General features: G+C 44.4%; 1 protein-coding gene across 4 annotated transcripts in view; it reads left to right on the forward strand.

The window, feature by feature from the left end:
* LOC137427412 (ubiquitin carboxyl-terminal hydrolase 8) overlaps nt 1-18,143 on the forward strand; it is a 171,873-nt gene that overhangs the window by 112,801 nt on the left and 40,929 nt on the right. For all 4 annotated transcript variants that reach the window (XM_068116890.2, XM_068116889.2, XM_068116891.2 and 1 more), the window contains 4 exons: nt 2,593-2,737; nt 5,542-5,753; nt 8,354-8,779; nt 8,913-9,017. In XM_068116890.2, coding sequence (XP_067972991.2) covers nt 2,593-2,737; nt 5,542-5,753; nt 8,354-8,779; nt 8,913-9,017 — 888 coding nt within the window. The remainder of the gene's footprint in view (nt 1-2,592; nt 2,738-5,541; nt 5,754-8,353; nt 8,780-8,912; nt 9,018-18,143) is intronic.

An 18,143-nucleotide genomic window follows, 5' to 3' on the forward strand; every position in this document is an offset into this window, starting at 1 on the left:
ACGCATATCCGTACACCACACGTACGCACAAAACCGATCGCTTAACCCCGCTTTTCTCTTTGCGAGCGCAAGGTAACTATTGGGCTTTCCTGATTTTTAGTGGTAATCCATGGGTAATGCCTTGTGGAGGACTCTGCCTCTTTCTCTCCCTTCCATGGCTTTTCATGGGAAGTTCAGCTCAGTGTCTTACGTAGTTACTGTAAGTGGAAGTGTACCAGAACAATTTTGTTACTGAAATTGATGTTATTGTTATTGAAGAATAGAAAAAAGACTCCATTCAAAGCAGGGAAAGAAGAAACGGGGACTAAAACATTGATAATCTTGATAAACCCTTGCAATTCAAAATATAATGAAACACTAATGTTGCCGGTTAAGGTGTCTATCTGCGCAATTGGACAGGTGGAAAAATAGAGGAAATCGACAAAACATTGATTGAGGTATGTTAACCATGCCTGGCAGGATGACCTTGGGCCCTAGAGGTATGCGCAGTCACCTCTAAGCTCTCTAGTATGGGTTTGAATCCCGACCCAGCTATAAACCTCCATCCCGGTGTTTCACACGCAGTGTGATTCATCAATGTGTGTGCCGTCGCTCGGATGGACGTTAAACTGGGCGTTCCATCTGCTGCCATTAGTTGATGGACATTAAAGATCCCATGGTGTCCTTCGTGAAGAGTAGACGAGTATCGCAGGCACCATGAACAAATTACAAATTCCTGCCTTAACTACTCCTGGGAAGGCAATGGCAGTGGAACCCTTGCCAAGTCTTTGGCAGCACCAACACTGTACCAGAGTGTGGTACATCAGAATCAGAATGTTAACCACCTATAGGAAGCAAATAGCTTCCTTGCTTCCCACGCTGGTTAACATATACCTCGACCAATGTTCTGATGATTCCATCCCTTGGAACTCAACTCACCCGGATGCATACGCAGGATATTCAGATCGTTTCTTTCCTCATAGACAAACAACACAAATTGCTGATTTGTTGAAATTTTCCTTGATTTCAACATTGAGGAAGATAATGCGTACAGCACGCGTATTGAGGTAGATGACCAAAGTGGTGAACCTATCACTCATCCCGAGTTGCAATCCTCTCCTTGAGGTTGTATAGGTTTGTTTTGAACCACTCATGTTGTATGAAAATGTAAAGTCGAGGCTCCTTTTAGTCAACAGTCAACATTCTGGGCACCACTCTCGCAGAAACCATTTTCATGCTGATTGCGCCAATGAGAATGGAGTCCACCGACACCAATGTTATGATGCCCAATGTTTCTCGTATGTTCTTGGCTGTTGATCTCGTCATTCGTCAAAATATTTTGGACGACGTCAATATTTCCAGTGTCGTGGCCTCTTTGAGGCCCCTCACCTTGGCTCATCCTTATTGTTTCCCAATTTTTACAGTGGCATATGAAGGAGCATCATCCTCCATTTTTACACAACCATCTTGTGGATGTCCCTTGGGGTTAAATCCTTATATGGAAGTCTTGATCACTACTTTGATCTCGGGCATCTCCAAAATTATACAATGGACACCAACCATCACCGAGTACTTTTTCTTTCCTGAACAGTGTCTTTCATGACTCGATCATTGAAGAGTGAAGCAGTAACAGATGCGTGCTCTAGGGATGAATTGACCATTTCCAGCAAATTTGTCTGGATTCTGAGACTTGACAGATGAGGCCTCAGATGAGCTTGGCAATTTCTGGTATATCTGATTTAATGCTTGTGATTCCATTTTCAAATTTCCCTTGACTGGCTGGTGTTGTCAAATGAAGAATGAAGAACCGGTCTTGCATGAATGAAGAACTATCTGTGTCGGCGAACAAGTAGAACAATTGATGAAATCAACGGGACATTGATCGAGGTATGCCAACCACCATGGGAAGCAAGGAGAAGGTAACGTTTCAGGCGTTAGCCCTTCATCAGTGCTGATTTCATCCTTTGACTCATGTCGCTTTTGTATAAAAGTCCTACAAACGTAACGAAACAGCAATTAACTAATATACGTATCAAATTGTGAATACTTTGCTCTGTTAACTCGGCTGTGTTCAAACATATTAAACAGGTCAGGCTAGAAACTTTTGAAACACTCCTCATAGATGTGTTCCCTTGTGCAAACAGATTGTTGAATTATTATATTCCAATGGACTGAAAGGATGGCTTAGACGTACGCACACTCGCCTCGAAGCTGGTTTAGCCTGGGCATCCCGACCAAGCTATAAACGGTCATCCCGGTGTTTCGCAGACAGGGTGATTCATCCATGTATGTGCCGTCCCTTGGATGGACGTTAAATTGGGCGTCCCGTCTGCTGACAATAGGATGTTAAAGGTCCCACGTTGTTCTTCGCGAAGAGTAGGCGAACTATCGCCAGCACCATGGACAAATTACAAACTTCTTTCCTGACCAGCAGAGGGCACTGCATCATCGGCACAGCCGTACCCTCAGTCAATGAAGTCTTGTGCTGCATACAAATGAAGGAGAAGAATTGTATTGCAGAGCATTGTTGAATTGAGTTTTCACCAAAAGTGTTTGAAAATGAAATGTAAGATTAACTCTGATTCTGATTTTGTTCCTGGCTTTGTTTCACAGTGGGATTCGGAAACGTGCCTTCGGAATGTGCCACTTGTATTGGAGGGTGGATATGAAGCCTGGCTTCTCTATTACCCTATGTACAGCACCAACCCCAAGGTGCAAGCGCCACGTCTATCCTCGCCACCAACCGGCATTTTGCTAGGTGCGTAATGCTAGAATGAATGGCTGCTCCCATGGCCACATCCTTCACATACACACGGTTGTTTTCCAGGTTTGCCGTTTACCTTTTTGCTTTTAAAAAGTGTCAGAACTCCAGAAGAGCTTGCCAAGTACAGCTGCAAGGGACCACTCTTTTGTCTATGCTTTGTTCCAACCCGCACTAGAGAATGGTAATCCTAGGACGAACTAGAACGGCACTCGGGTGTGCACACCCTTCTGCCAGGTTGAACAGTTTTCGTTTTGTATCCCACTGATAGGCTGGATCTGGATTCGGACCTGAACCAAAATCGAATCTGCTTGTTCTTGTCGCCTACCAAACTCATCCAACTACTTTTGTCATAATCCGACCATAATTTTTGTCATAATTTTTCTCAACAAACTCAACATCATTTGTTATAATTTTTAAAAATATCATGCTGTTGGCCCTATCACTCAATGGTGAAAAATCACTTGAAATTTTAAAAAATTCCATATCCAGATCTGTATTGGGATTTTTACCAAAATCAAACTGATTCGTACTTGTCACGCACCCAACCAGTCCACCAAGTTTTGTTCGAATCCGTCCATAACCTTTTGAGAGATCCTGCTCACAGACAGACGGGTGAAAAAATAATCTCCGTCCACCTTTGGGGGCGGAGATAAAATAATATAAAAACTTGTATCTGGATCTTCACCAAAATCAAATCAATTCCACCTTGTCACACTGCCATCCTGTCCTCCAAGTTTTGTCTGACTCTGCTCATAACTTTTTGAGATATCGTGCTCGCAGACAGACAGACAAACAGACAGACTGGTGAAAACATAACCGTCCACCTTCGGTGGCGGAGGTAACGAGTGATCCTGCTGTCCCATGCACTACATTCACTCTACTTAGCCCTTGTTTGGGCCCATTCTTCAAAGATAGTTTGCTTGTTGTTATTCTGCATTATATATGCTGTTGATTCTGCATGTTTGTTTGTGTACATATGTACATGTGTTCAAGCACTAAGCTGGATCACCAAGTTTTTTTGCTTGGCATAAAATTTAGAAACCGAAAATATGGAGATTATATTCTCGTAGTTTAAAGGTTCATGTTTTAGTTGGAATCCTTTGGGGAAACATAATATTTGTTCATGTCAACCATTGACTTTTTGTTTGAGTACACACACTTACTGGTCATCTCGTAGTAAATATGGGATGTGCGAATAAATTATCTACATACCAGGATGCCATACCTAGAATTGGGAATACGGCAGTGAAGTCACTCACACTCCGGAGCGATTTTCCATGCAAATGCTCCACAGTTCACCTCGATGCCACTGCAGGGCCTAGCCCACGTGTCATCTCGAATTCACCTCACGACTGGGTCCATATTTGAACAGGACGTACCTGCATATACTTTTTCACCTCAGAATTGATCATTGCTGAGTCGGACATGCTTTACTCTTTGAGCAAATCACTGGCGATCTTCCAATGCCTGTAACATCTTATCTGTTTTTCATAAAAGCCACAGTTTAGACAATTTGCTTTTGAGCCAAGGTGAGTTTGTTGCTTTAGTAGTTGTCCGCTCAAAAATAAATCCAGTTTCCATCTTCTTTAAAATGTAATTTTAAACACCGGAATATAAAAATGCAAAAAGCTATTGGGTCTCACTTTTAGTCACTCAAGCTTTTGGGTCTCACTATCTGCCCTGATTTTTCCTGGGCAAACCACATTTCAAATCTGGCCTCCAAAGCCAGTCACCGAATGGGCATCCTCCGTCGTGCGAAGTCCTTCCTTGGCACACCTGAGCTCCTCACCACATACAAGGCTTTCATCTGCAGCTCAATGGAATACTGTTCTCCCCTCTGGGCCGGTGCTCCTGCCTCACATCTAGCTCGGCTTCACGCTGTTGAAACTAAAGCTTTCAGAATCATTGGAATCTCCCGCGATGAAGCTGATTGTGAGGGCCTTTCACTTACTTCACCGCAGGCAGGTTGGTGGTCTTTCTGTCTTCTACCGACTCCTCTCCGGCCTTGCTCCCCCAGCTCTCTCTGGGCTCTGTCCCCCAAATATTCCTACAGGTCGCACAAGATATGCCAGCAACCCTCTTATGGTTAAACTGCCAAAATCAAGACTCTCTGCTCACCTTCACTCTTTCATTCCCCTTTTCTCCCGCCTCTGGAACAAACTCCCTCACTCTCTTCAATCCCACTCCTCCCTCCAGGTCTTTAAAACAGCTGTTCACCACCATCTCTTATCTTCCCCCATCCAAAACCTTGATCTTTTCTACCCCTGCTAATTTCACCCCAAATCCACTTTTTTGAAATACCAACTTCTTTCCTGGAAGTCCTTGCAGTGTCCTTGTGTTTTATACTTCTCCCATCCCCCCCCCCCCCCTTCCCACGCCTCCTCCCCCCAAGCCCTCTCCCTCCCACAGTTCTCCCGATGTCCCTGCTCTCAAATGTTGTGTTTGTGTGCTTCCCCATCTCTCCCCATCTTGTCTACCGCTCCCCTTATTATATATTTAATGTGTCTGTTTGATTTTTTGTGTGATTAATGTTAGCTCGTTCACGAGCCTCGATCTTGTACACAAAAAAAAAATATATGCATTTGAAATTCACCTGAAAAGACAAACATCACCAACATGTGATCGCTCCTGAATAACCACTCCCGGTTCGCAGTGAGGAATTGTTGCGATGTATGGCCTACTTTAGAATGTTGCTAACTAGTTACTCCTCTACATGGTTACACTTTGCAGTTGCCTTTGACAGGAAAGTGATGTGCTTTATAACCCAATTGCTTTTTCTCATCTTGTTTTATCATCAGAGGATCTAAGCTATCCAAGTCTTGAAAGACCACCACCAGCTACTCCCTCTGCTTCTTTGGTCCCACTGGATTCGCTCTCGAGCAACACCGACATTGGCGATCTGGTAAACTCTGAAGTCACTGTGCATGCTGAGCACAATGAGCAAATCGTAGCACAGACAGAACCGAAAAAAACGACAAAGGATGATCATTTGACTTCCAAGATTCCACAGGTGATTGCCCGGAATTTAGGGATGCTGTTAGGCAAATGGTGAGGATATCGTTTCCAAGAAAAGCCAATGACCATCAGTCTGGAACAGCTAACCTTTAATCACTCTTTTCCTGGTTGTAATCCTGTTTCTGTTGTTCTGTTTGTGTGTCACATTTGAGAACCTTTCTCATATTGCATGGATCTCAAGTTAGAATTCATTCATTCATTGTGTTGATTTGTCCAAAGACAGGTCTCGTCGTGTCCTTCTATATTTGGTGTCTAAATTGTCATTGTTGTGAACCACGGAGAAGAGTTACTGCGCTCTCTGCTTCACCAAACCTGAGGTTATTTTGTCATCTCTCACAACGATCAATGACTTCTTCCCTGCTAAGTATTACCAGAATGGGTTGACTCACCACTTTGTAATGCCAATGAGGAGTATTATATTCTGTGATAGGTTGGTCTCATTAATGCTAAATTACAAGCAGTATCGCCATCCCACTGAGGGCTCGTCATTGGTCACCCCTCAAGCACCTGTCCACAAAACGCTGACCGGTCCTTTCACTGCTGCTCCAATTGTGAGTGGCATTGCAATAACCAACTAGAAAGGCACTCGGTGGAGCACATACCTCCACCAGGCTGAACAGTTTACGTTTTGTAGTCCACTGATAGGCCGGATAGACATCCGGACCTTAACTAAAATCTAATTGGCTTGTTTTTGTCACCTAACAAACTCATCCACCATGTTTCATCCGAATCCGTCCACAATGTTTTGAAATATCGTGTTATACAATACAGTATATTGTTTTGGCCCTATCTCTCAATATTGAAGAATCACTTGAAAAATTAAAGAATTATTGTATCTGGATCTTCACCAAAACCAAATCAATTTGTCCTTTTCATACATCCAACCTGTCCACAAAGTTTCGTTTGAATCCGCCGATAACTTTTTGAGATCCACTACCGTAAATCATTAAGTTTCCTTTATGGTTTTATGGCAGCATGGAATTAAGGTATTGTAAAGGGTGTTGGAGAGGAGTATAAGGAAGAAAATGAAGATTGACGAAATGCAGTTTGGATTTATGCCAGGAAGAGGAACGACAGACGCGCTTTTTATTGTGAGGCAGTTGCAGGAGAAGTACATGGAGAAGAGGAAGAAGTTGTTTCTTGGGTTTGTTGATCTGGAGAAAGCATTCGATAGGGTTCCACGTGAAGTAGTGACATGGGCATTGAGGAAGTTAGAAGTGGAGGAATGGTTGATCAGAGTAGTGACGGCAATGTACAAAAGAGCGCACACAGCTGTTAGGACGAAGGACGGGAACAGTGATGAGTTTGAGGTGAAGGTGGGAGTGCACCAGGGGCGGTACTAAGTCCACTACTATTTGAAGCTGTGATGGAGGTGCTGGCTCAGAACGTAAAGGAGCGTTTACCATGGGAGTTGTTGTATGCAGATGATCTGGTGGTGATTGCAGAAAGTATGGATGGACTGAAGGAGAAGATGAACAAGTGGAAGGAATGTATGGAGACAAAAGGTCTGAAGGTGAATATCGGAAAAACGAAGGTGATGGCAAGTGGTAAAGCATGTGGTGAGGTGGAAAGAACTGGGAAGTAGCCGTGTGCTGTGTGCAGGAAGGGTGTCGGAGTGAATTCCATTCAATGTACAATGTGCGCTGAGTGGGTTCATCAAAAATGTAGTGGTTTGAGGAGGTCATTAACCAGTGTGGCAGCTACATTCAAATGTAAGGTGTGCACAGAGGGAGCTGCACATGGAGGAAATGTTGAGTTGGATCTTGGAGATGGCGTGAAGCTGGAAGGTTTGAAAACATTTTGTTACCTTGGAGACATGCTGAATGGAGAAGGTGGATCAGACTCGGCAACGGTTGCTCGAGTGAGATGTGCATGGAAGAAGTTTCGGGAACTGAGCGGCGTGCTGATGAGGAGGGGAGTGTCATTGAAGCTGAAGGGAAAGGTGTACGCTGCATGTGTGAGAAGTGTTATGATTTATGGGAGTGAGACATGGGTAATGAACGTAGAGCAGCAACGAAGGCTGGAAAGGGTGGAAATGCGAATGGTTCGGTGGATGTGTGGAGTATCGTTGAGAGAGAGGAAGACAAATGATGAATTGCGAAAGATGATGGGAATCGAGCCTGTGATGGATGCTGTGAAGAGAAACAGGTTGAGATGGTTTGGTCATGTGTTGAGGAAGGATGAAAGTGACTGGTTGAAAAGAGTGTTGGAAATGAATATAGAAGGAAGTAGAGGACGGGGAAGACCGAGAAAGACTTGGCTAAAGATGGTCGAAGAAGAAATATGGGCAAGGGGGTTAACAAGGGGAGATGCAGAAAATAGGGCAAAATGGAGAACATTGTCATGGGAGCCGCAAGGCTAACCCCCGCTCTTGCAGGGAAAATGGCCTTAAAATGCCTGTTGTTGTGTTGTTGCATGGTTTTATGGCAGTGCACGTTGCCATATTAAAGGGATTAGCAATAAAAAATGTGATTGTTTTTTTAACACCTTTTCTGCTAACGCACTTTTCTTTCCTGAATTTTCTGATGATTTTCTGATGATGACTTTTCTTCTGCCTTTTTAACCAAGTCTTGTTTTCATTCCACGATTGTTCAGGTGGATCGGTCAACCAAACCAGCTCAACGGCTCGAAGATTTATCCATTGGGATTATGAAGGAAGAAGAAAGAGGCCCTGATTCTGTGAAGGACAAGGAATTGTTCAAGATTGAATCTAAAGGACAAGAGAAAGATGGCCCTCTTGTGGAAGGACCAGGTTGCAAAGAGAGTGAGAGGATGAATAAAGAAAATGTCCAGGTGGATTTACAAAACAGAATAGACATGGAGAATGTAGAAAAGAGGGGAAAAGAAGAGAACATCATAAAACGGGAGAAAGACGTGGCAAAAAAAGAGAAGGAAGAACAACAGAAGAAGGAGAGAGACAAAATGGTGGCACGACTGAGACAACACAGGCTGGACAAAGAGCAAAAAGACCGAGGGAACGAGCATGGTTCAGGTGAAAGCGTTTCTCCACGTTCAGATCAGGTATGTTTTGATTATTTCCTCAACTCTACGATCCATTACTTTATTGTGCTCGATTATCTTCTTGCAGCAGATTTCCATGCTGGAAATAAAAAGTTTATTAACATTTTATTTTATTGCATTGTATTATTGACAGGATTTCAGCGAGACGGCTCAGACGGAAAGGTTGGAAAAAAGAAACCATGGAAAGATGAAGAAAGAGGAGAAAGAAGAAGAGGAGGGAGGGATGAATGGACCCATGGTAATTTTTCTACAGGTTAACAAAATGGGCTGTTCATTCATTTTGTATGGAGCCTATGGCTGCTGGTTGTATCATTACTGGGAGTGTTGCTATGCCATTGATGCATTGCCCCCTGTAAGTCAGGGCAGGAATTGGTAATTAGTTCAGGATGCCGACGATAGCTCGCTTACTCTTCGTAAAGGACACCGTGGGATCTTTAGTTTCCACCAACTAATGCCGGCAGATGGGATGCCCAGTTTAATGTCCATCCGAGGGGTGGCACACACACTGATGAATCACCGTGCCTGTGAAACACCGATATAACAGTTTATTGCAGGGTGGGGATTCGAACCCAGGCTAAACAACTTAGAGGTGAGTGTGTGGAACTTTCGGCCACCCTGCCACTTATAATGGGCTATTTGACAATACAGACTACTAAAGAATGACATCAGAGCATATTTTAAATTTGGAAAGTTTGTGATGATGAACTTGTCATGTTTATTGACTTTTAAATTCCATGTCCGGGTTCTCATCACGATTTATGGAAGACTTGGTGGTAGATCAAATTCAAGCACTGGGACTTATATACTATTGAGGGGAAAATGGTGGTGGAATTTCTGTCAGTTAATTATTTAAAACTAGCAAAGGTCCCTAGCTTTGCTGAGCGATGCAAGGCCGCTTCACTGATGGGAATATTAAGAGAGGGGGGAGAGGTGGGGAGGGGAAGTGAGAGGAAAAGGGGAGAGGGAGTGAGAGGAGAGGGGAGTGAAGGACAGGAGGGGAAGGGGGAGTAGAGTCCCTTCCCTATATATATATATATATATATATATATATATATATATATATATATATATATATATATATATATATAATCGGGAGATTAAATCAGACGCGGACGCAGCTTCAGGACGGTCGATCTTTAATTTTTGACAAGCTTTCGACCAACAAAGGTCTTCTTCTTCGTCTGCAGAAACAACAGGCATGTATATCAGACAAGTATGTATAGTGATATGTGTGTAAGATGTGTGATATGTGTAGAAGATGCATACAAAAGGAAGAGCCACGCTAAAGCTCACTCACCGTCCCCAGGTTCAGCGGAAGTGAAGCGCAGCTTACAGTTACCGTTCGCGTTACAGTTGGTGCACGTGCATATACAAATATAGAGATACATACATACATAAACACGCAAGCATATATTCATATACCATTTATATTCATATAATATATTTATATATTTATTTATATATTTATATAAATGACATATAAAGGTAGAATGAGTGAATGAGTGAGTCTTAGACAAAGTCTTCTTAGAGGAAGACAAAACAAGTAAGCGACACCTCATGATAGGAACGGAAAAGAAAACATCTCATAAAACTTATAAGCACACATATGAGTCATCAAAACATCAACAAAATCCTTCAAAATTATTACCTTTTGAAATCGAGAAAGATGGTGGTCAGAGGCCTCGATGAAAGAGTAAAATTTTAGTGATGTTAATCACAGAAGTAACGATCGTCGCCGATGGATGACGTGGCAAAATGGAGGACACGGCGGACGTTGGAGCTGAAGCCAGCCGACTCGGAAGCTAAACTGACTTACTATAGCGTTGCAAATTTACAGGGTATAAAGGTATCTATATATATAAAACACAGTTTGTGTGTGTGTGTGTGTGTGTGTGTGTGTGTGTGTGTGTGTGTGTGTGTGTGTGTGTGTGTGATGTTACCGATAGACTCCTAAACGGAGAGGCTCACGTGCTTGATATTTGGCATAGACATGGCCATTGAGCCTGGGAAGAACATGGCCTACCTAAAAAAAAATATTTCATAATATTTTTTTACCATATTGTTGCGGATATGAGGACTGTATTTTTTTGATTGTGTTGTATTGTGGTAAATTGGTGATGAATATTGCTTGAGTCTGCGCCTCCTGCCTCCGGAGCTGTGTAAAGGTCAAAAGGGCGTCCCATAATTAGTCCACAAGCATACACGTCAGCTAATCATAGAATACCCCTGTTCGATAGCTTATATCTTATTCTGTGTTTTAGGGTAAGGCTGTGTCTCCCATTAATAGAAGTACTCCATTGCACCAAGTGAAAGAGATAGATTCCCTTCATTCCCATTCCCAAAACCTCCATTCCCCCTTTTCGTCGATTGGAAACTACCTTCGCTCCAATTGCCGCCATTGACCACGAGGCAGGGTTGGGGAAGAAAGGCGGGTCCCAACCTCGTCATAGAGGGGAGGAGTGAGTCAGCCCCACTCAACCAACCACGAACAAGGGGTTGGACTTGGAGAGGGTGTGGAAAGAAACATCGAGGAGGTTCGCGAAGGTTGAGGGGTGGGGCCTATATAACCCACGGCAGGGCGTTCCCAAGTAGAGAGAAGGGAGATGAGCTTTGACGACAGAGAAACTGCGAAAGAAGTCCAGGGTTGAACTGCAGCTCGAGCCACCGAAACTGCACTCACTGCAGCTGGAGCCACCGAAACTGCACTTGCTGCAGCTCGAGCCACTGAAACTGCATTTGCTGCAGCTGGAGCCACCGAAACTGCAGCCACAGCAGCGTGAGGCCTGGACGGCAGTTTGGAGCAGGGCCGCGAAGGAGCGGCGGCTGCCCACGAGTCGATCAGCTGCAGAACTAGTTGGACCTCCCTATCCCGCCAGCCATCCACCAGCCACCCACCTGCCATCCCTATCATCATTCCCCGTGTAAGTGTGCTCGTAGTCTGTCTTTTGTCTTGTCCCTGGGTAGTAACCATAAGTCTGTATAAGCTAGTATTTTCACTGTGTCACCTGCGTCTCATGTGCTTGTAAATAAACGTGACTGCTGTCTTTTTGCTTATGTGTGTGAATAGTAAATAAATTTAGTAGTATTTCCAAACCTTCTTTGCCTTCGTTTTCCTCTTTGCATTCGGTCGCTTTAGAGTTTTCCCGATTGAATAGCGGTGGCGCGATCCGGCCAAAGTTTGGGGCAAATCGGGTATTAGTCGGGGAATAACTGTTCGGTCGCGGGTAATACCAACCGCTTCGGTAAATAACATCTGTAACCGCGTCCGCAACAATATTTTTACCTCAGCGCATTTCAGCGAGGAATATTATACACGGAATCTGACCGGTGGCAGAGCAGCGCGCTGATTCGCTCAGAGCGATCACGTGATGTTCCATCCCCGCTGCCAGACCATCTTTGAAACAGCTGTGAAACGTCTTTTCACAACCCTTCCATAACCGATTGAGCAGTTAACAGTTGTCTGGCTTTTAAAATCTGGGACACGGTCAAAACAAACGAGATCCGCGAAGCGAGTTGGTCGAGTCGTGCTAACCAAGATGGCGACACGGCGACTTCACTTTTCACGGAGTATGAGCGTTCTATATATTTTCAATTCAGTGCGCCTGACTCGCTCACGTACTTGATTTGTGGCATAGACATGGCCATTGGGCCTTCACGGTGTAATTTGTGCGAGGCTTTTGTCCGAGTGAGCTTGACGAGAGGGCGAATGTACGGGTTGGGAATGTACGGGTCTCCCTTCCCCCGCCCGGCAACGCCGGTACTGGAGGGCGTCACAGGATCGGTGAGTCTCCAAAGCCGCTTCGTGCTGTTGCGAAGATTGTTGTGCTGCTCTCCGACCATGAGAACTGCAACGTCATTGTTGACTGGCCCTCCCCTTCCCTCCCCCTCCCCCCTCCCCCTCACCCCTCCCCCCTCCCCCCTCCCACCCCTCTCCCCCTCCCATCCCTCCCCCTCCCCCCCTCTCCTCCTCTTCCCCCTCCCCCCTCCCTCCCCCTCTTCTCCCCCTCCCCCCCCCTCTTCTCCCCTCCCCCCCCCCTCTTCTCCCCTCCCCCTCCTCTCCTCCCCTCCCCCCCGTTCCCATCCCCTCCCCTTCCCCCTCCCCTCCCCTCCCCCGCCCGGCAATGCCGGGTACTTCTGCTAGTCTAATATAACTATTTTATTAAAATAAAGTAGCGCAATGAACAAAAAAAAAAAATCTGTTTTATTTTTGAATAACAATCGTGACGATGAGGACACCACCATATTTTTAAACATCAAATCAAAATTACTAATAACTAATTTCAGTAAGCTGCATTAAACCGGCCTGAGAACTCTAGGCTATGTTTAGGTGTTCCCGCAGATAATACCGTTAGTGTGCAAACACGAAGCTGGAATGAGCTACCAATGCAATAACGGTCGTCATGAAGAGAGACACGACAGGTAACGATCGTTATTCGATTTTCGCGAGTTGTTGACTTGTTATTCAAATCTTTACATCACAATTTTCATGTCTAATTTGCAACAACACTCTAAATTATGGTTTTGGGAAGCATCATACCACAACCAATGTTTGTATCCAAAGTATAATCATTCAATTATTATAACCCGGGTTTCCTATGTCAGGTTTTGGTGTCCGTTTTCTTATAGAGAGTGACCGCTAAGGCATCAATCACGAAAAAACAGAATACGTGAATGGCGTCATGTTATTTTCCTTATATCTTTCTTACATAATGAGGCAATTCTTGGGTTCTTTATTTAAATAAAGGTGTACATTTTTAAATCACTGGCAATTATATCTGTAGTGTCAAAAACTCAGCAGTATTGGAGACGCACTCATACATATAAGATCGGGACAGTGCTCATCACGCTGTATGTCGTTGATTGTTATCTCCACCAATCGCACCATACCCCCTGGCTTTGGTTTGCATTGGTGGGAATAATGGTCTGGGTGGCAGGCAGACTGTTCTGTTCGTTCCTTGCGGATTATGCGGTTTCTACCATGTGAGACATAATCCGTGGCTGGTGCCCATTAAAGCCAGGAGGTCCTTGTGTGTGTGTGTGTGTGTGTGTGTGTGTGTGTGTGTGTGTGTGTGTGTGTGTGTGTGTGTGTGTGTGTGTGTGTGTGTGTGTGTGTGTGTGTGTGTGTGTGTGTGTGTGTGTGTGTGTGTGTGTGTGTGTGTGTGTGTGTGTGTGTGTGTGTGTGTGTGTGTGTGTGTGTGTGTGTGTGTGTGTGTATATATATATTGTTGCGGATATGAGGACTGTATTTTTTTGATTGTGTGTAATTATTATTGTTTATTCTGCGCCTCCTGCCTCCGGAGCTGTGTAAAGGTCAAAGGGCGTCCCATAAAGCATCCACACCACAGCTAATCATAGAATACCCCTGTTCAACAGTTATATCTTATTATGTGTTTTAGGGTAAGGCTGTGTCTCCCATTAATTGAAATACTCCATTGCACCAGTGAAAGAGATAGATTCCCTTCATTCCCATTCCCAAAACCTCCATTCCCCCTTTTCTTCAATTGCCATTCGCATTGCCAACTGCATTTTGGGCGGTTTTCTCTTCATCCGCCATTGACCACGAGGCAGGGTTGGGGAAGAAAGGCGGGTCCCCACCTCGTCATAGAGGGGAGGAGTGAGTCAGCCCCACTCAACCAACCACGAACAAGGGGTTGGACTTGGAGAGGGTGTGGAGAGAAACATCGAGGAGGTTCGCGAAGGTTGAGGGGCGGGGCCTATATAACCCGCAGGCAGGGCGTGTCCCAAAAAGAGATGAGATTTTACAGAGAGACGAGAGGGAGTCCAAGGAGTTGAGTCCGAGAGAAGTCCAGAGTTGTGCTGCAGATCGAGCCACCGAAACTGCACTCACTGCAGCTCGAGCCACCGAAACTGCACTTGCTGCAGCTCGAGCCACCGCAACTGCATTTGCTGCAGCTGGAGCCACCGAAACTGCAGCCACAGCAGCGTGAGGCCTGGACGGCAGTTTGGAGCAGGGCCGCGAAGGAGCGGCGGCTGCCCAACGAGTCGATCGGTTGCAGGACCAGTTGGACCTCCCTATCCCGCAAGCCATCCATCTCCCGCCAGTCCTATCATCATTCCCCGCGTGAGTCTGTCCATGTTTGTTCTGTCCCTGGGTTAATTAAGACTGTAGGTAAGCTAGCGTTGCACTGTGTATCTAATCTCGTCTGTAAATAAACGTGACTGCTTTCTTCCTACTTATATGTGTAAATAATAAATCCAATTACTCTTCTGTACGTCTTCTCGTCTTATTCCTTTTCCTCTTTGTATTCGGTCGCTTTCGAGTTTTCCCGATTGAATAGCGGTGGCGCGATCCGGCCAAAGTTTGGGGCAAATCGGGTATTAATCAAGGAAGCACTGTTCGGTCGCGGTAATACCACCGCTCGGTCAAAATAACATCTTTAACCGCGTCCGTAACAATATATATATATATATATATATATATATATATATATATATATATATATATATATATATATATATATATATATATATATACATATACGTAGTGTGTTCAAAAAGTATCCGACCTTTATTTTTCGTGCGTTAAAAAAAAGAAGCTAGGGAGGCGTTGATTGGTGTACGTATGTAGGCGATCCTAATGCGCACGCGTGAATTTTTTCCCACCTGCAGAAGCTGTCATTCGACGGCAGACCGCCGATGAGTGAGGACATGTAAGTGAGCGCCGTCGGATTTTCGTTTTTGACAAAATGACGGAAAAACTTGAACAACGCTACTGCATCAAATTTTGTTTCATCAAACTTGCATCAAAACTGCAACTTGGTGTCTGGGTCATACCCATAAACCCAGGACTCATCGCCAGTGATCACTGTGTTGAGGAAGCTGGGATCACTGTTCACAGTCTCCAGCATGTCCTGTGCGATCTCCAAACGGAGTTGCTTCTGCTCAATCGTTAGCAGCTTTGGTACGAACTTCGCTGAGATTCTCCTGAAGCCCAAATCCTCCTTCATAATGGAATGAACGGTGTTGAATCTTGCGGATCGTTTCCACTTGGGAATCGCCAAGCTTTACACAAAATTTGATGCAGTAGCGTTGTTCAAGTTTTTCCGTCATTTTGTCAAAAACGAAAATCCGACGGCGCTCACTTACATGTCCTCACTCATCGGCGGTCTGCCGTCGAATGACAGCTTCTGCAGGTGGGAAAAAATTCACGCGTGCGCATTAGGATCGCCTACATACGTGCACCAATCAACGCCTCCATAGCTTCTTTTTTTTTACGCACGAAAAATAAAGGTCGGATACTTTTTGAACACAGTAGTATATATATATATATATATATATATATATATATATACACACACACACATACACTCAAGTGGAAAAGTAAGTACACCCCATGTAAAGTTTGGACTTTTTCAACATATTTCAACATACAGCTATTTCATCTTCATTTCAACAATATTGATAGATAAAGGTGATATAATATAACAAATATCATGAAACATTTACATTTTGTAGTCCATTGTATAATTTAAATAAACATAAATGCAAATTTCGCATATGGAAAAAGTAAGTACACCCCTACATTTATCACTACTTCAAATACCTAAAATTAGAATCAGGTGCACCAGCTCATGTGCAAATGATTAGAACATCGTTAGAGAGGATCTTGGAGGAACCTGTCTTATTTAAACCTCAGACATTTCGTTTGGTTTGCTCTTTGTTGTTTAAGTGTGTGGCCTCACCATGCGAAGATAAAAAGAACTCTCTGAGGCCTTCAGAAAGAAGGTTATAGATGCCTACCAGTCTGGGAAGGGATTTAAAAAGATCTCCAAACAATTTGAAATCAATCATTCGACTATCCGGAAGAAGATCATCGACAAGTGGAGACGATTCCAAACAACTGCCAACTTGTTCAGGCCAGGCCGCCCCAGCAAGTTCAGCCCGAGAGCAGACCGCAAGATGCTGAAAGAAGTCTCTAAGAACCCCAGAATGTCATCACGGGACCTACAGGTAGCTCTTGCCACTGTTGATGTCAAAGTGCACGAGTCTACCATTAGAAAGAGGCTGCACAACTTTGATCTACATCGGAGGTGTGCCAGGGGGAAACCTTTGCTCTCCAGAAAGAACATCAGGGCAAGACTAAAGTTTGCCAATGAACACTTAGGCAAAGACCAGCACTTCTGGAACAATGTGCTCTGGACAGATGAGTCAAAGGTAGAGCTATTTGGCCACAGTACCAGAAGACATGTTTGGCGAAAACCAAAGACAGCATTTGACCACAAGAACCTGATACCAACTGTAAATCATGGTGGACTGGTGGTGGAAATATTATGGTTTGGGGCAGCTTTGCTGCATCAGGGCCTGGGCAGCTCACCATCATATAATCCACTATGAATTCTTCATTGTACCAGAGGGTGCTTGAGGATAATGTGTGGCCATCTGTCAGAAAGTCGAAGCTCAACCGAAGGTGGACCTTACAACATGCCAATGACCCTACACATGCCAGTAAATCCACCAAGGAATGGCTGAAAAGAAAGAAATGGAGGGTTCTGGAATGGCCAAGTCAAAGCCCAGAACTAAATCCCATTGAGATGTTGTGGGGGGATTTGAAACGAGCTGTGACTTCCGGACTTCCGGTCCCTCGAGCGACGAGGCTTGCTTCGATCTCTCCACAGCATCAAAGTTTGAGTGTTTTCCCGTTCTTTTTTTTGTCAAATTTCCGCTGGGTATTTTGGTGTGTATGTGTTATTGTGTGTTTCTATTTGATTTTGGTTTTGTAGTTGTTGCAAATTTGTGTGTAATTAGTCGTTTTTTTGTTTGTTTGTTTGCGCCTCGTGCGCTTCGTGCGGCCTGGTCTCTCCATGCTCCCTCCCCCCCCCCCCCCCCCCCCCGTCAGTGTTTTGTGAATTTGGGTTCTTTCCTTCATAGTATTTGCTTGTTTCTTTGATTTTCTTTTCTCCCCCCCTACATCTCACAAACATCTTACCCTTTGTCCAGCGTTTTGAAAACAGAACAAACAAATAAACAAACAAACAAAAAATATATATTAAAAAATTCTATATTAATTCTTTCTCTCCTCCCGGACACGTGCTTGTTCGCTCTCCTCCTCGTCTCAACTTGTGCCCCGCCCCCTATATCTCGTTTTTCTTCCACCTCTGCTCCTGCTTTCTCAACCCCTCCCACCCCCCCAGAATTTCCATGTTTTAAACGTTTCTCAGTGTGTACCCTGGATTAGAATAGGTACACCATATCCCTCCCTGCGTGTCGTAAGAGACGAATAAGAGGATTGGCGTCAGGAAGGGCATCCGGCCATAAAAACATTGCCTCAAAAAGAGAACCATGACAATTACAACTACATATGGGCAGGGTACAGCCCGAAGTGGAGATCGGTTTCTGAGGTTTG

This window comes from Myxine glutinosa, chromosome 2 (genome assembly GCF_964187855.1).
Source record: "Myxine glutinosa chromosome 2, kmMyxGlut1.1, whole genome shotgun sequence".
Lineage (NCBI taxonomy): Eukaryota > Metazoa > Chordata > Myxini > Myxiniformes > Myxinidae > Myxine > Myxine glutinosa.